The sequence below is a fragment of the Hemibagrus wyckioides genome, linkage group LG13 (genome assembly GCF_019097595.1).
Source record: "Hemibagrus wyckioides isolate EC202008001 linkage group LG13, SWU_Hwy_1.0, whole genome shotgun sequence".
NCBI classification, from domain to species: Eukaryota; Metazoa; Chordata; class Actinopteri; order Siluriformes; family Bagridae; genus Hemibagrus; species Hemibagrus wyckioides.
Window position 1 is genome coordinate 7,336,664 of NC_080722.1, and position 18,697 is coordinate 7,355,360.

Consider the following 18,697-nt stretch of genomic DNA (forward strand, 5'->3'; position numbering starts at 1 on the left):
GCGTACCACGTCACGGGTTGTCCAGCTGCGAGGTCCTGCATAGCAAACCTTCCTATTGCTAGCGCCACATCTCTGTTAGTTAAGCGCAGTAAGTATGGATGTTTTAAAAGATTGTAGAATAAGATGGTCAGTAGATAAGGCATTGTGCGTTGTGGTGCATCTTCTGATTAACGGGCGGATTTAGGGAGGGAATCAGAATGTTAACATTTAGGTTGTTGTTAGCTTGTTAGCTGTCAAAACGGTGATGTGATCTGGTTAGATGCCTGTGTTTCTAATTGATAAATTAATGATAATTAATATTGACTCATTAAATGATCATTAATAGTGTGAAATGGTTTTCATTCATATTTTACCTTTATGCCTATTGATTTGGTCTATGCATCACTTTTAAGCACTATAATGCAACATAGAGCTATGTTACAATGTTTGTAAATAAATAAATAAATATCTTGCTTTTAGGTGTGTTCTCTTTGCAGGTTGAAGTAAGTTTAAAGAAAGAGAAAAAGAAAAAAAGTCACATCCATAACACTTTAATTGTCTTCCTTATATAACTTCTCACACCCCTTGTTGCAAAATTTGCCTAGTCTGTAGCCTCATTTTCATTTTATTGCCCAGTACACAGGTCTGGTCATGGAGGAGCACAGTCTGACCTGCTCCATCTGCTTGGAGCGCTTCAAATACCCAGTGACTATCCCTTGTGGCCACACCTTCTGCAAGGTATGCATATCCAAACACTGGGATCAGGTGGAGCAAGGTGGATCTCAGAACACATCATTCAACTGCCCGGTTTGCAAAAAGACTTTCTCCCCGAGACCCGCCCTGAACCGAAACGTGTCCCTGTCCGTTTTGAGCGAAGTGGCAGGCAACAACGCGGCAGAGAGAGCTGCTGGTACGGCGTGTAGGACAGACCGAGTTGAAGATGGCTCCGAGGAGCTCTGTCCTCACCATCAAAAGCCTCTTATCTTTTACTGCAGGAGCGATCGTACATGTGTGTGCTCTGTGTGCTCTGTGAAAGAATGCAAAGATCATGACAAGGTGCTGGTGGAAGAAGAAAGGAATAACAGAGAAGTAAGTTCTTCTTCTTCTTCTTGTGAGAACTGTTTCTTGTAGTAATGCATTAATGTGCTACTCTTTTTTTTTTCCATAATGTTTTTGGAAGTCGGACATTGCTCAATAACAACAACAAAAAAATAAAGAATAGATGATGATGTCTGAGCCATATTAGAAATCCTCCCAGCTGTAGCTAAAAGTATTTCAATATCCGGTATATTTTTATGCATCAGGCTATGTAATTCTTTTAGTATATTATATATAATCAATTCTTACAGTGTTTATGTTAATTGACAGGAGGCAATGAAGAAGAAGTCCGTGGAGATTGGAAAGTGCATGGAGGATACAGAGCATAACATTCAGGTGCTCTCTGAAAATATCGCTGAAGCTAAAGTAAGAAAGAACACAACCTCATGAGATGTTACAGTATTGTACAAACATACTAAAATCAAAACGCTAGTTTCTAGTGTTTAGAAGTGATTCTGGGCTTACACGATATGACCAAAACACCTGACCAGTGACACCCTTATTTGATTTTTGATCATCCCATCACGATCGTAATTACCTCCACTCTTCTGCAAACACTTTCCAGTAGATATTGAAGCGTGGCTGTGTGGATTTGTGTTTATTCAACCACAATAGCATTAGTGAAATCAGAGAGTGATAATGGTTTGAGGAGGTCTGGGTTAAAGTTGGTGTTCCAGACACTCAAGTTCTTCCACTCCAAACTTTCAAACCATGTCTTCATGGATGTTGCTTTGTGCACATGAGCACTGTCATGCTGGAACAGGTTTTGGGTCTGTTAGTTCTAGTGAAGGGTAATTTAAGTGCTACAGCATAGACATGACATCTTTTTATTCTGTTCTGCTCTTCTAACCTTGCTGCAGTGGTTTTGGGGGGAAAAAACATATAGGTGTCCATACATTTTTGGCCATATACTATTGTGTAATAGTCATGTAACTTTAATTGTAGGAAAATTCTTCTTAACAGTACTAACATGCAGTACATTGACTGATTAATTCACCATTTTCCTGGTCCTGTAACTGGAACAGATCGCCTCAGCTGTAAGCCTTTTTCCTACATGGCATTTGAAATAAGGAAGGAGGGATATGTTTTCATGCAACTTGGGCAACTTAGGCTTCTTAAACTGACTATTGCATGATATTAAAATGATGTGAAATTTTTATATACAGTGGATATAAAAAGTCTACACACCCTGCCAGATTTATGTGATGTGAAAAGATTAGACTAAGACTAATCATTTCAGAACTTTCCACCTTTAAGATGACCTATAACCTGGACAACTCAGTTGAAAAACAAACAATTTTGACTTGACAATATTTGGCCACTCTTCTTTGCAAAAACACTTCAAATCTATCAGATTGTGAGGCCATCTCCTGTGCACAGCCCTCTTCAGATCACCCCACAGATTTTCATCGGATTCAGGTCTGGGCTCTGGCTTGACCATTCCCAAACTTTAATCTTCTTTTGGTGAAGCCATTCTTTTGTTGATTTGGGTGGGTTGTTGTCGTGCTGAAAGATGAAGTGCCTCTTTGTCTTCAGCTTTCTAGCAAATGCCTGAAGGTCCTCTGCCAACATTGACTGGAATTTTGAACATTTAATATTTCCTTCCAGCCCTGTGATGGACTTGTTTTTCATTTGACTTGTATTGATTATAGAAATTGACACAGGTTATAGGTCACATTTAAAGGTGGAAAAAGTTCTGAAATGATTTATCTTGGTCTCATTTTCTTTTATACATCACACAAACCTGCCATTTTAACAGGGATGTGTAGACTTTTTATATCCACTGTATATTATACCAATATATCAATTATGAATCCACATGTTTTATTCACTGATTAGCAAAATTAATGATACACTGATGCCGGTCATCTCTTTTGAAATTGTAAATTTATTTTTAATACTCAATATAGCATGACTTCTTTTTGCTTCTTAACAATGGATGCACAAAAATGTCACATGCTTGGGGATGGTTCTGCTGGCAGGTGTTATAATTTTACATAAATCAAGGATTTTATGTTTTATCTTATTCTTCTTGTGTCAAATTTGTCTGAATATCATGATCATTAAAACTAAAAACAATACAATTGTTTTCTCATGGATACCATAGATAATATCTGCCTACAATGGATAACACCTGTCATCTACCATAAATGGGATTGTTTAACAAAATAGAACCTTAAAGTGAATGTTAGGTGTAAAAGGATGAGCTGAAGTGTTCGTTGAAAATGTTCCTGTTTCTCAGCGCTTGTGTAACTGTTGCAGGTGTCGCTTCAGCAGGTGTCTCAGTGGGTCAGTGCCAAGTTCTCCCAGCTGCTGAAAGTGCTGATTGAAAAACAAGAAGTGACACAGAGTTTCTTGGAGCAGCAGCAAGCCAGCACTGTGGCTCAGGCAGAGACTCGGCTCAGCAACCTGCAGGAGAAACTCGAGCAGCTCAGAGAGCTACAGGAGCAGATCAGCAGCCTGTGTTCCCTCCCCGACTGCCAGCTCATTCAGGTTGAAACAACTTGCATATTGTAGCATTGCACACAGGTGCAAGATTTCAGACCACTGAATTCATGGGTGTGTCTGTGGGTCTAGATTTGAAGAGATGGTAATGTTGGTGTCTTTCAGTCTCTCTCTCTCTCTCTCTCTCCCTCTCTCTCTCTCTCTCTCTGTATGCACACTGATCAGGCATAACATTATGAGCAGTGAGAGGTGAAGTGAATAACATTGATCATCTCCTCATCATGGCACCTGTTATATTAGGCAGCAAGTGAACATTTTGTCCTCAAAGTTGATGTGTTAGAAGCAGGAAAAATGGACAAGTGTAAGGATTTGAGCGAGTTTGACCAGGGCCAAATTGTGATGGCTAGACGACTGGATCAGAGCATCTCCAAAACTGCAGCTCTTGTGGGGTGTTCCCGGTCTGCAGTGGTCAGTATCTATCAAAAGTGGTCCAAGAAAGGAACAGTGGTGAACCGGCGACAGGGTCATGGACGGCCAAGGCTCATTGATGCACGTGCGGAGTGGAAGGCTGGCACGTGTGATGCGATCCAACAGACGAGCTACTGTTGCTCAAATTGCTGGAGAACTTAATGCTGGTTCTGATAGAAAGAGGTCAGAATACACAGTGCAGGACGGGGTCAGGGCTGTTTTGGAAGCAAAAGGAGATCCAACACAATATTAGGCGGGTGGTCATAATGTTATGCCTGATCGGTGTATATAAAACCCTAGACACTTTGCGTTAATTAGACCACAATTAGGTTTTTATTGTCACTTCTCTATATAGTTTGTAATTACAGGCATGGGTAATACAGTTTTACAGTACACAAGACTATATAAAGTGTTAATACACAACAGTGTGAGACAAGTCTAGAGTAATAAACGCATAGAACAACAGATACAAATACAAATTTTATTTGTCACATATATATGATACAGTAATGCTTAAATGCTTTTTACGACACGTTAATATGACAATAGAGTCGGAGATAGAAACGTTAAAAAAATAATTAACACTAAGGTGTTACACAAAGAAAATAGAACGGTGATACACAAAGAAAACAGAACAGTGTTGTGTGGAAAAGCTATTGCAAAAATGGACTATATACTATTGTTTAGTGAATTAAATGTAGCAGCAACAATGCTCAGTTGTTGTGGGATGAAGTCTATGAACAGCCACCCATACATCTTTGTCCTGTGAAAGTGAGTGGCTGCAGATATGATGTCTGTTGAGCGGCTAGGAGGGTAGGCATGCTGGGATGGGTCCAGTGTGGAGGGAAGTGTTTCATGACTAGCCACTCACAGCACTTCATGATGCTAGGTGTGAATGCAGTGATCCAGTAGTCAATCAGGCAGGACACGGATAATATTAAGATTCTTTAGGTGGTGTGTTGGCTTGTTCATGATCTGGTGGTCTGTGTGAAAACAGGAATCCAGGCTGGTTGAGGTTCCACAAATGGGTTCTGTTCCTGTAGACGTCACTGTAAACCTTCAGGAGAAGCTGAATCCGGTCACAGACATTCTGTCTCGTATCTCAAAGCTGGTGTGTGAGGATCTGGATAAAGCTGTGTATGCAGCTGTGAGCCACAACAAAGAAGGTTCGGACAGATCTAAATTACAAATATCATCTATGTGTATCTATGTGAATGATAAATAAACAGTGTTTCTTTTTTGTAATGACGCATGCTCTTTTTGCACAGGTTCTCCTCAAGACAAAAGACCAATGCTCGCTGTAGTGCCAAGTCCAGCCACTCCGCCTTATCCAGCAGGAAAAGAAGGCCTCATTCAATGTAAAAAGAAAAAAGCATTCCTTTTACAAATTTACATTAATATAAAAAAGGGACTCCTACCTGTCCTCTATGAGGGCGATAAAACTACCTCAGGCTTGTCATTCGAATAAATAGCTTATCATAAAAAGCAAACAGACGATTAAAAAGACACGCTAAATAATTTGTAAAAACAAATCCTGTCCTTAATCGTTGTTACTGTTCTAAATGTTTGTTACTTCACAGTCTGTTGTTCTCAGGGATTGTATTTGGCCTGAGACTAAACTAGCTAAGATAAGTTTTCTACCAGAATCTATAGAATTTGCTTAATAGTTTAACATGTATAGTATAGTAAAGTGTGATAACTGTCACAGGGAGTACAGTGAAATCCCTAGAGTTTCTGTTCCATCGTCTATTTTACACGTCTTCAGATAAATCCAAAAAATATGGACTGGAAACTCCTACTTCCATGCGTTTATTTGATAGGAAATATCCTGTTTTGTCTCAGTCTACATTGTATTAGCAGCATCTTACTTGTATTATATAGTAAGGTTTATTTTGACTTTTCTTTGGGCAATGATTCATGGGTAATATTTTAATATGAAACGAAAGAAAAAAATAGAGAAGTGTGTAAAATGTGCTTTCTTTTTATTTAGTTTTGCAAGAGTTCGTTCTAATTGCAACACCAGCATTAAACTGGCAATTTAAAATGGAAAAAATATATACGCTAATGTGTACACGTTCTTGTCACAGACCGCTGTTCGTTGACCTTTGACCCTCGCACGGCCAACGCTCACCTCATGCTTTCTCAGAACAACCAACGGGCAGAGCACCTGGTCTCAGGACCTCATCCGGTGCCAGCTGACGAGGCGCGTTTTGATCACACTTGGCAGGTTTTGTGCTCAGAGAGTTTCACACACGGTCGCCACTACTGGGAGCTAGAGGTGTCCAAGCCTTGGGCGTACGTAGGTGTGACGTTCCCGGGCATCCCACGCAAGGAGAAAGGCAGGACGTCCATGCTGGGAATGAATGAGCTTTCATGGAGCCTTCAGCTGAACGAACGCCAGCTCACCGCTTGGCACGGCAGCCATGGAGAACCTGTATCAGGTGAGCTGCAGTTAAACAAGCGGCCTCTGCGCATCGGCATGCTGCTGGACTACGAAGAAGGCACTTTGGCTTACTATGGGGAGAACCAAGTGAGGCTGCACACCTTCCACTGCATCTTTTCCCATGAGCTCTATCCTGCCTGCTGGATCGGGGAGGGGGTCAGCGTCACTCTCTGCACAATGTGAACAACTTTTTCAAAGCAAAAACCGCAGCTCAGAATTGCAGCTCAGAATTTCAGCTCATGAAACAGTTTATAACGTCTTTCTCTCTGCAGCAAGTAAACAAGCACACCATAAGGTCACTTAAGATGACTGGAGTAGGAAATTAGTTCCAGGCCTCCAAGAACTGCTGTGGAGATGGTAACCACTAGCACATGCTTCTAACAACTTCTCCAAACCTAGACTTTTATTAGAAAAACTGAGGCACTACGCTCAAAGACATTATAGAACGATGCTCCAGCGCAAGTTATATTTTTTATTTAATGTAATGTGAACACCTAATTATTATTATTATTATTATTATTATTATTATTACTTACCTAATAACACTTTTCCCCCCTAATTTTACATTTGTTTTAAGTTAAATTTTGTGTTGCACTTCATGCACTTTGTGGCATGGTGAAAATATTCGGTACTACAAAAATAAGCCATGGCCTCTCAATAAGGCATGTTTATCTTCCCGAACAGCTTTACACAGACGGACAAATAAGTGGACCATGTAGTTTAAATCAATCATTAAGCTCCTAATGCTGTTCTGTATTATAGAGCTTCACATTTCCTGAGGAAACGGGAACCACGCCTGATTCATTGTCTGCATTCAGCAAGCTGCTGACTTACTGCATATTTGTACTGCAATCCCCAAATTCCTGGGCAGAAATAAAACTTTAATAATTATTATTGAGCGGTGAGCTCAGTGTCTGCTCACTACTGTAAAAGGTTAAATAGTTAGTCAGTGTTTTTCTCCTGCCGAGAGCAAGTCAAGCCACACTTTTCACATGTATGGGATTTATTATTCTGTACATAATATTAAACATCTCCAGCATTTGGTAGACACCCTTATCCAGAGTGACTTATTTACATTTTTGGCATCTGGCAGATGCCCATATCCAGAGTGACTTAGAATTTATCTCATTTTGCTCATCAACTGTCCAAGTCCAGCAGTGTCAGCTTGGTGGTCCTGGGATTCAAACCCACAACCTTCTGATCACTTCAGCACTAAGCTACCACATATCATTTGTCATTTATATAACTGATGGTCAAGAGCCTTGCTCCAGGGTCAAGCAGTGGCGGCTTGGTGGTCCTGGGACTCAAACTCACAACATTTCAAGTAGTAGTTCATCACCTTAACCACTGAGCTGCTGCTTCCCCATGTTTCTGGGGGCTCTTCTGGCCAAGCTGAGGCTTCAAACCCACAACCTTCTGATCAGAATTCCAACATCTTAACCACTAAGCTACCACATCTCATTTATATAACTGATGGTTAAGGGCCTTGCTCCAGGGTCCAGCCATGGCAGCTTGATGGTCGTAGTAGTAGTCCAGCACCTTAACCACTGAGCTGCCACTTCCCCATGTTTCTGGGGGCTGTTCTGCCCAACCTGAGGCTTCCTCCTCCACCCACCCCATGGCCTGTTCCATGCCTGGGACTTGTTAAACGATTCCTCTGAATAATTGTCCATTCAGATGTTTTGTCTTTCCAACCCCATTCCACTCCGTCCCAGCTTTCTCCTGTTGTATCACCTAGACTGTTCTTCAGGTGCTTGAATGTGGTCATGTGGCACAATGTTTATAAGTTCATTGGTCACGTTGAATGAAGAGGAGGAGGAGGAGGAGTAGTGAATTGCCGTGAGATACGAACTGAGATTTTCTTCCTGTGCAGAACTACTCCACGATATTATTAGCTGTACAGTATAGAAACCTAAATGGTTTTAAGTTTGAGGTATTACAAATGCCATTTTGTCACTTTCCTTGTTTTGCTTTAAAGTCTTAGTCATTTACCTTTTTTTTTTTGAGCCATTTTGGTGATAACACTGAAGCACATATTTCTAGTACCATTTTAAAAAATTAGCTTGAATATGGCTTCATAGACACTTTGGTTTTATTAGATTATTATTTCAAACTTCATAGCATGGAGTGAGGTTTGCAAATATGTTTTTTGTTTAGGTCCCTTGCTTTTCTTTTCTTTGTGTAGGTGTTGTGTTCCCACATTAGTTTTTTTTTTAAATAACTAAAGCACACTCTGTCCTTTTCTGTCTATATACAATGTTATACACTCAACCAGTCTTGAGTTTTGAGTTTGTCCTCTGCTCGTCACATTGCTACCTAGACGGGTCATCTGCTTGTGCAATAGCTAGAAATAGTGTTTTATTTTAAGCCCTGCGTATTTACATTACATTACTGTCCTTCTGTGAAGGGAATATTATTATTTTTTTAATGGACTGAGTTGATTATGTACTGTTAAACTGTCTTTTTATCGTGACTGTTAAGATCTGGATGGGTTTTGAGCTGCTTATCGTAGATCTACAGCTCTGGAAAAAAAAAAAAGAGAGACCACTGCCCAATCTCCAGATTTGAACCCTATTGAAAACCTCTGGAATGTCATCAAGAGGAAGATGGATGGTCATAAACCATCAGGCATTTAGGGGAAATATTGTCAGCAGTTCACAAAAAATGAAACAAAACTGTTCATCTCACCACTACATGCACTTGTAAGAAAAAAACATGATTATTTTACAGTGGTCTCTTATTTTTTTCCAGAGCTATATATAAAGGACAGTGAATCTTTTTGGGAACAAAACAATTTGCAGCGTCTTCTCCACAGGGAGAAATGATAAACGCACTCCAGTTATAAGTGATGTGAAACCTATCCACTCCACTCATCCTAATATAATACTGGGACAAGAACATAAACCATTTCGTCTGTTTTATATATTTAATTTTTGCCAATCCAGCGAGACGTTCTAACACAGGACTTGAAAGTGTCATCCAAGACAATTAGGGAATCTGTCTTTCAGTCTGAAGAGTGTATTTTTAAAATGTATGTTTGCTGTTTAAAAAAAAAAAGAAAGAAGACAACCTTGTAAACCTTTAAACTTGTACGTGTTTAATTTAATAAAATACATCCATTATGTTAGACATCACAGCTGAGAGCATGCTTGGATGGTTATATTTTATAATCCAAGTCAGAATTGTTTAACAGCAAGAAGGATCTGTGGATGAGATTTTCTTTAGAGCGTTTTTTTCTACTGATTCATGACCAAAAAAAATAAAATAAAAGGTAAAGTGCAGTGTTAGTTTGAGTCATGCTCCAGAGAAGCACACAGACACGAGTAGCACAGGGACAGCAGATCCACAGGTACGTTGAGGTGCCTTTGGGTTGAACACATTCAACATACAGAGAAGGATGTAAAGTATTAATACACAGCAGTGATTAGTGTTCCTCATCGAACAGTCCATCCAAAACGTGCTGGTCCTGTATCCTATGAAACGTGGTCAACTAGGGCCAGCTCCACAAAAAATAAACTCACAAATCGAGTCCAGTCAGCGCTTGACATATGCAAAATATAATATAAGGAATTCTCTGTCGTGACTCCTGATAATCCCTGCAAATTTCATTTCTTCTCACTCACATGACTTTTTATTTTTACTGCTCATTGGAATAGACTCCTGGTATTAGAGTTAATTAAATGAAATGCTGCTCAGAAGGTGTGTAGGTGTGTGTCAGAGAGAGAGAGAGAGAGAGAGACAGACCATTGAGTGAGGAGTTTCAGGGCTGGCTTTGGGATTGCTGGTTAAATTTACTGGTTCTTCTTGTCTTCAGGTGGTGAGTAAGGTGGTGGCTTGTCCTATTAAAAAGACAGACGACCAAACAAATATGAATAAATAAGTTGTGTGAAGATAGTGTTGCTATATTGCCATCTTGTGAGGGACACAAGTTTGTTTTATACTGAAGATTGAAATTGAATAGAACGCAGCATTAATAATTACTGAAATCAAAAGCGAAAGAAATTCCATTTGGTGTTTGTGGATAGGGATGACTGGTCAGATAGGTGGAAACCCAACACTATTTATTACCCTGAGAACAAAATGCCCACACTAAAGCTTGGTGGTGGTAATGTCATGCTGTAGGAATGTTTTCAGCAGCAGGGTCTGAGAAACTGGTCAGGATCGATGGCCTAAAAGAAAACCTGATCCAGTCTGCAAGAGACCTGAGTTGAGGGTGGAGGTTTACCTTAAGACAGCTATCTTAAAAATACTGCCAAAGCAACACTGGAGTGACTCAAAACCGAGAAACTCAATGTGTTAAAAGGTTTCAGTAAAACTTAAGACCTCAGTCTATTGAGAATCTGCATCATGAGACTGAAAAAAATGGATGGAGACACAGATAGAGTACTGATAGATATATCCTAGATAAAGGAGGTTCGACCAAGTATAGGGGAGTGAATACTTATGTGGCCAGACATTTCGGTTTTTTTTTTTGTTTGTTTGTTTGTTTACTTAACCTTAATAAATATATTTTGCTCTTTCAAACATTAGACAGGCTGTAAATCAAATGGTAAATGTTTTAATTAAATCCATTTAAACTCTAATTTCTACAAACACTGCAAAGTGTGGAAAAGGCTTGAGAGGGTGAATACTTTTGCACGTGTTTCAGGTAGTAGGTTTTGTAGGAGACAAGTTAAATAGATATGTCTGAATGGTGTTGACATCAGAGATAAACTTACATCTGGCAGGTAAACATGAGAAGGAGCAGGAGGAGCAGATGCACTGGCTGCTGCCTCAGCTGCTTTAGCCTCCGCTGAGAGAGAGCGAGAGAGAGAGGAGAAAGAGAGAGAGAGAGAGCGTAATATAAAATGCATTCAATTTACATCTATTACACTGTATTATTTTGCTACACAGCTGAATAGCTAAGAAAAACCCAAAAAGCCAATCATATTATTAATTTGCCCAGTGTTCAAGTATTCAAATTTCTTAATTTGTAAAACACTAATAATAACATGACTTGAATAAAAAGAAAAAGAAGAAAAAAACGAATCATTCATTATATACATGTTGAGCCTCTTACAGGATTTCTTGTGGCATCTGGGAGATCTAGATATGATATAGATATGATACACTCTGAACACCTTGATGTTGCTAATATGTTTTATTCTCTGCTCACGCTGTGAACGCTCATCTAGAGTCATCTCCATCCTACCCATGTAATTCAAGTTTATCAGGAAACTGATTATTATTCTGGCTGTAAGATTACTGATGTGCTGTGGCTGTGGTCCAGACCTGCAGGTGTACGTGGTAGGTCAGGGTCTAGAGGGGCTTGGGCCAGTGAAGCGGAGTAAGGTGGAGGGGGAACGTAGGCTGCAGCACCATCAAAACCTGGAGGACTGGGATAAAATGCACCTGGAAACAAAACATTCAGGAAAACAGACCAGTAATCATCCACTTCATCATACAAAGGAATTTGCATTTGGAAGTTCAGATTTTCAGACCTACAGACTATCTGTTCAGACCTATGACTATCAAACTTAACTATTAGAACAGTGGCTCATGTAACTGACTATCTGACATGGCCAAACCTGAGAGACCTGCATAATGTTATACAAGTCATTCACATATTGTATTACCTGGAGGTGGAGGAGCAGGGTACGAATAGCCAGGAGGAGGTGGTCCAGTGGAGTAGATGCCGTTAGCTGGAGGTGGAGGTGGGTAGGCATACGCACCATTAGCCATGTATGGACACCCAAGATTGGGGGTAACAGGCTGCCCTCTGGAGGCTTTAAGGAGAAATGAGATTATATTATTGTTAAAAGAAAAAATATTATTGTCATTTCAGGAGAATTGAACACACACCTCTGTGAAAGCATAAATAAAGTAGATTAAACACACAACAGGTATCATATAATATAATATGCAAAAGCAGACCATGAACCTTCAGCAGTGGTTCCCAGTACTGCCGAGTGGCTGACCCTGACCTCTGACACAGCTTTGCAATAAATAAAATAAAATGTCACTGTACTGTATATACATGTTTACATTATACCAGGGGATGGAGGTGGAGCATTCATGCTGTTGTGGTGTTTTGTATAATTATTAAATACAGGCATCTCTAAGCCTTTATTTGCTGTCTACTGAGTTTTTTTCTTAAGTAAAACAATGTTTTTGGACTGCAACCGCATCTGAAAAACATACTATATTGTACTTGTGACTGGATTTGTGTCTTGAAGTGCATTAATAGAAAACAATAGACCTGTGTAAACTGGGAACAGTAGGTGTATTTACCCTGAGCAGCCACCTGCAGCATGTACTGTCCAAACTCAATAGCTCCACCAGAGACAAAGATCAGCTTGAAGGTTGCAGAACCCTCCCAACCACCTAGAAATAGATTTGAGACATTTTAATTTGGTTTGAGAACAACATGCAAATTCGCTGACAGATTTTGAATTCATTATTAATTTCAGTGTTGCTTTTATATTTCCTTTCCGACTCATGGTTAAGATAGATAGAGAGATAGATATACTTTATTACTTGATCCCATGAGGGAATTTCTTGTTATAGCAGCTGTCAGATACTTACAAATATATATATATATATATATTCACAAAAAAAAGAAAGAAGAAAACCTTAAATATAGAATACAATACGTACATAGTAGTGCAGATATAAAACACAATTGTGGATTTAACCATATTTACTTTAGTACATCACAGTACACATGTGCAAACTGGCATATGTGTAGATAATAGATATGAAGTACCTTAAGAGTCTAGAATATAATGATGTTAATGGTTGTAGTAGTGTAGTGTGAGTCACACACAGGTCAGCTACTGTACAATGATATTGTGAATGGTATGAATGACCTCCTCTGTAAGGACTACCAATTTGAAGGATTTGGGAAGATGACATGGTTTAATCTCTCCCTAACTTATGTCTGATGGTTCCTTTAGTTATTTAAAATAGAGTGTGGAAGTAAGAAGTGCTGGTTTGTGAATGGAGAGCAGAGCTAAAGGACACACCTGTGCCAAATGCCACTAATGACTGTTATCTGTTGCAGTGAGCTGCAGCAGGGATAAAAGTGTGTGTGTGTGTGTGTGTGTGTGTATATATGTGTGTGTGTCTGTTTCTCCTCTTTCCCAAACCCTCAGAACTCTACCCAGAAATACAGAACTCTAAAACATCTAACAACATTTAAAATGTATAAGAATTTGGTGTTAGTGTTCTACTGAAGTGCACGCAAGCTTAGTATCATGCCAGTTACAGGATGACAAATTCTTCATGCTGTTTTTGCTAGTTCAGAAACAGACTGAAGATGTTACCTCCTGGTTCAGCACTGACGGTACCCTTGATGTAGTTGGCTCCGAGCACAGGTTGTTTCACCTCACAGCCCTTAATCAGGTAGAACGGCATCATAAATGACTGCAAAGCCTCTTTCCCCTTTGTCACAAAGATCACCTGATTTAAAAAAAAATAACAACAACAATGACCCAATAAGTACAAGCAGCAAAAAACTGCTGCATCAGGGCTTTTTCAGGCTTTTCATTTTAAATCTGCAGTCATAAGAAACTCCTCTCTCCTTTAATTTAAAGCACAAAATAAGAATGTTGGTTAATAACAGTATATGACACTATTCCATATAGGTATTTTTGTCAGGGTGTTCTAAACTACTCTCTCCCTACTTGAATTTCAGAGCCAGAATTAGGATTGCTGCAGAGCCAAAATTAAGATGCTCTGATCTATACTCGTCTGATTCAGGCTTCCAAGAAGTACAGACAGCATTATTTAAAAAAATACACTCAGAAAATGTAAGTAGTTGACTGCGTGTGGTTGCAATACTGTATAAAGGAGTCAGAAAGAACATTCAAACATCGAATCATAGTAAATCATCCATCCAGTCAGAACATACACTATATTGCCAAAAGTATTCGCTCACCTGCCTTGACTCGCATATGAACTTAAGTGACATCCCATTCCTAATCCATAGGGTTCAATATGACGTCGGTCCACCCTTTGCAGCTATAACAGCTTCAACTCTTCTGGGAAGGCTGTCCACAAGGTTTAGGAGTGTGTTTATGGGAATTTTTGACCATTCTTCCAGAAGCTCATTTGTGAGGTCACACACTGATGTTGGACGAGAAGGCCTGGCTCTCAGTCTCCGCTCTAACTCATCCCAAAGGTGTTCTATCGGGTTGAGGTCAGGACTCTGTGCAGGCCAGTCAAGTTCATCCACACCAGACTCTGTCATCCATGTCTTTATGGACCTTGCTTTGTGCACTGGTGCACAGTCATGTTGGAAGAGGAAGGGGCCAGCTCCAAACTGTTCCCACAAAGTTGGGAGCATGGAATTGTCCAAAATGTCTTGGTATGCTGAAGCATTCAGAGTTCCTTTCACTGGAACTAAGGGGCCAAGCCCAGCTCCTGAAAAACAACCCCACACCATAATCCCCCCTCCACCAAACTTTACACTTGGCACATTGCAGTCAGACAAGTACCGTTCTCCTGGCAACCGCCAAACCCAGACTCGTCCATCAGATTGCCAGATGGAGAAGCGCGATTCGTCACTCCAGAGAACGCGTCTCCACTGCTCTAGAGTCCAGTGGCGGCGTGCTTTACACCACTGCATCCGACGCTTTGCATTGCACTTGGTTATGTATGGCTTGGATGCAGCTGCTCGGCCATGGAAACCCATTCCATGAAGCTCTCTGCTACTGTTCTTGAGCTAATCTGAAGGCCACATGAAGTTTGGAGGTCTGTAGCGATTGACTCTGCAGAAAGTTGGCGACCTCTTCGCACTATGCGCCTCAGCATCCGCTGACCCCGCTCCGTCAGTTTACGTGGCCTACCACTTCGTGGCTGAGTTGCTGTCGTTCCCAAACACTTCCACGTTCTTATAATACAGCTGACAGTTGACTATGGAATATTTAGGAGCGAGGAAATTTCACGACTGGATTTGTTGCATAGGTGGCATCCTATCACAGTTCCACGCTGGAATTCACTGAGCTCCTGAGAGCGACCCATTCTTTCACAAATGTTTGTAAAAACAGTCTGCATGCCTAGGTGCTTGATTTTATACACCTGTGGCCATGGAAGTGATTGGAACACCTGATTCTGATTATTTGGATGGGTGAGCGAATACTTTTGGCAATATAGTGTATATGCAGTTGTACAGTTAAGTTGATCCAAACTCACAACAATAAGGTGGAGAAAAGCACTCAGTAAACCATGAAATTTCATGTCCTGCTCATGACATCAAGTACAATAGTGCAACTTTTCAGATTTTGTGAATGATCTCCTACACCTACTGGTACAAGAGTTTGCTTGGTTTCAGCGACATGATTTGTTTCTGGCAGAACATGGATCAGAAATGTCAGCTCTAAAGGATTTTCATCATACCTACCCTGTAGGGTGTGAGATAGATACTCCCTTTCCTGCTCTTTCTAAACAGGTCTGGCAAGCTGTCTGCATCGCTGAACGTCAGCTCGACATTCTCATAGGACATCAAAACACTAAAGAGACAAGAAATGAGAACAGATTTGCTTCTTTCAGTGTTCTCCTAATGGTAGAACTTTGATTTAGATACCAAAAACTGTATCACTGTTATACCCGATGCCAAAACAATACAGAATGAATGAATGAATGAATGAATGAATGAATGAATGAATGAATATAAACACTCCTCATTACTTGACATTCAATTATTACTATTCAGTATTTCTATTTTTTTGTATCTGTTGATTGTTTTTTGACTGAATATTTAATATTGTATGATTTAGATTTGTAAATCTTGTTTAAAAATGAGTTTGTTTAAAAATGAACTAGGTTTAGAGCATTCATTAAAATGACAGTGTACATATTGGTGTAAAATATAATTTCTGTTTGGAGCACCAGTGTGTTTTGGTGAATTATCTATACACATGATAAAGTTTCAACATATTGGGAACGTGGAATATTTAGTTGAAATGAAAGTGTTTGAGCAGGGAGAGATTACTGACCAAGCTTACTAGTTATGTTCCCACTGGGCCTGGCCACCCTATGAATGAATAGGCCATTACACAACACTGTCACACACAAACGTACACAATAGATCCAACACAATGGAAAGTCCCAGAATCTGAAATACATTCAGAAGTGGTATTGCTGTGTAGGTCTGAAATTTAACCAATACGTTCAATGGTCAGGTTTTTAACTGGAGTTCTATAAGCTAAAAAAACCCACTGATAACTACACACCCATACTGAGGGTGTTAACTGCTTTAAAAACTTCCATTTTCCCAAATGGGTGCGTGATAAAAAAAACAAACAAACAAAAAAAAAACGCTATACTAAAATAGGTCAAAACTCATCATCGGCCAAAAAAGATGGACTTTCAGTGCTGGTTTATGTTTAGTGCAGTGAGGAGGTAAGGGGTCCATGTACTGGTCCATGAGTAGCAGGTGGGGAGGTGGACCTGTACAGGTTGCTACCCAAAAGCTTCAGGATTCCCTAATCCATCCCTTGTTGAAAGGTAGAATTTTGAGCTGTTTGGCACTATTGAACTGTCAACCCCTCACACAACTAACCAAGCTGAACATACACTATATTGCCAAAAGTTTTAGGACGCTCCTCCAAATCATTGAATTCAGGTGTTGTTTTTCAAGGGTTGGGCTTGGCCCCTTAGTTCCAGTGAAAGGAACTCTTAATGCTTTAACATACCAAAACATTTTGGATAATTTCATGCTCCCAACTTTGTGTGAACAGTTTGGGGATGACCCCTTCCTGTTCCAACATGACTGCACACCAGTGCACAAAGCAAGGTCCATAAAGACATGGATGAGTGAGTTTGGTGTGGAGAAACTTCACAGAGTCCTGACCTCAACCCAGTAGAACACTTTTGGGATGAATTAAAGCGGAGACTGTGAGCTATTCCAAAACTGGGACGTCTGCCTTTACATGCACATGAATGTAATATGGAGTTGTCCCGCCCTTTGCCGCTATAACAGCTTCAACTCTTCTGGGAAGACTTTCCACAAGGTTTTGTGTGTTTATGAGAATTTTGACCATTCCACTAGAAGCGCATTTGTGAGGTCAGGCACTGATGTTGGACGAGAAGACGTGGTTCACAATCTCTGCTCTAATTCATCCCAAAGGTGTTCTATCAGGTTGAGGTCAGGACTCTGTGAAGTTCACCCCACATCAAACTCGCTCATCCGTGTCTTTATGGACCTCGCTTTGTGCACTGGTGTGCAGTCATGTTGAAACAGGAAGGGGTCATCCCCAAACTGTTCCCACAAAGTTGGGAGCATTAAATTGTCCAAAAAAGCCTTGGCTTGCTGAAGCATTAAGAGTTCCTTTCACTGGAACTAAGGGGCCGAGCCCAACCCCTGAAAAACAGCACCTGAATTCAATGATTTGGAGGGGTGTCCCAAAACTTTTGGCAATATAGTGTATAGTAACATTTTATCTAATAATTCGTTGTGTCTAAATCAGATGCAACCCACAGATCCATACTGCTCTACTATGAGGTGATGAAGTCATTTGAAATAGTAGCCCTGTCCATGGTGCTTAAAGGGGTTAAGAAGCTTTAGGGATCGCGTGAGAAAAGCATCCAGTCTTATCTGGTACCTGGAGCTCTCTGTGTATTCAAATAAATAATTTCAATCAATGGTTCTCGGAGCTTTATTGGACTTTGGCCCTATTTCTGACCAACGCCTGTGTGCTGCTAACTGTGTGTTGCACTATGAGATTTTATAAGAGATAATCGTACACAGCCGCCACGACTATACCAAAACACAATGCAGTCAATCTGACCAAATGGTTTCCATGGGAACTGTTTGAGATATCTTGTTACGTCAAATAAATGGTTCCGTTATTCTCCCCTTTACAGATGGCCAACAGCGCGTGTTATTTACCTCTCACTGTTGTTGATGATAACTCCCCCTGCCTCCGAGTGATTCTGGTTTAAAGCCATTTTTTTTATCTCCAGCTCTTCCCTCTTACATCCACGGCAGATGTTCAGACGGAGATCCCTTCAAACACGACCAGAAACTCGGACAAATAATCCGGAGTTGAAAATGTTTTGTAACGGTGCACCTGCACTTCCGGATGACGTAGCGCCCAATGTGCGTCGTCATGGTGACGTCAGGAAGAATCCGGAAATTTCCCCATTCACTGTTGCTTTGTTAAAATGAACTCATAAATATATATATATATTTTTTGTTCATTCTTTAATGCTAATAAATAAATTAAATATACGTAAAATCATTTCAACAATAAAAAACGACTAATTGTGAAGTCAATGAGA

General features: G+C 40.2%; 2 protein-coding genes across 2 annotated transcripts; one reads left to right on the forward strand and one right to left on the reverse strand.

Moving 5' to 3' along the window:
- Positions 1 to 6: 6 nt before the first annotated feature.
- trim65 (tripartite motif containing 65) lies at positions 7 to 9,482 on the forward strand. Its single transcript, XM_058405499.1, has 7 exons — positions 7 to 88; positions 616 to 1,068; positions 1,348 to 1,443; positions 3,340 to 3,570; positions 4,988 to 5,156; positions 5,259 to 5,348; positions 6,078 to 9,482. Exons 2-7 carry the CDS (start codon positions 631 to 633, stop codon positions 6,614 to 6,616), a joined length of 1,563 nt encoding a protein of 520 aa, XP_058261482.1. The 5' UTR covers positions 7 to 88; positions 616 to 630; the 3' UTR covers positions 6,617 to 9,482.
- Positions 9,483 to 9,847: 365 nt separating this feature from the next.
- wbp2 (WW domain binding protein 2) lies at positions 9,848 to 18,520 on the reverse strand. The gene is made up of 8 exons (XM_058405503.1): positions 18,306 to 18,520; positions 15,816 to 15,924; positions 13,738 to 13,873; positions 12,704 to 12,796; positions 12,049 to 12,198; positions 11,705 to 11,824; positions 11,152 to 11,225; positions 9,848 to 10,272 (listed from the first exon to the last, which is right to left on the reverse strand). Exons 1-8 carry the CDS (start codon positions 18,362 to 18,364, stop codon positions 10,225 to 10,227), a joined length of 789 nt encoding a protein of 262 aa, XP_058261486.1. The 5' UTR covers positions 18,365 to 18,520; the 3' UTR covers positions 9,848 to 10,224.
- Between the last annotated feature and the right edge of the window lie 177 nt (positions 18,521 to 18,697).

Bases quoted from the DNA above. Each gene is read 5' to 3' on its own strand.
- trim65 (XM_058405499.1), top strand. From the start codon at position 631: ATGGAGGAGCACAGTCTGACCTGCTCCATCTGCTTGGAGCGCTTCAAA. The intron at 1,444-3,339 runs GTAAGAAAGAAC...TAACTGTTGCAG, and splicing joins AAAATATCGCTGAAGCTAAA to GTGTCGCTTCAGCAGGTGTC. The intron at 5,157-5,258 runs GTTCGGACAGAT...CTTTTTGCACAG, and splicing joins TGTGAGCCACAACAAAGAAG to GTTCTCCTCAAGACAAAAGA.
- wbp2 (XM_058405503.1), bottom strand. From the start codon at position 18,364: ATGGCTTTAAACCAGAATCACTCGGAGGCAGGGGGAGTTATCATCAAC. The intron at 12,797-13,737 runs GTAACATCTTCA...ATCTATTTCTAG, and splicing joins CGTCAGTGCTGAACCAGGAG to GTGGTTGGGAGGGTTCTGCA. The intron at 12,199-12,703 runs GTAAATACACCT...TTCTCCTTAAAG, and splicing joins GCTGCAGGTGGCTGCTCAGG to CCTCCAGAGGGCAGCCTGTT.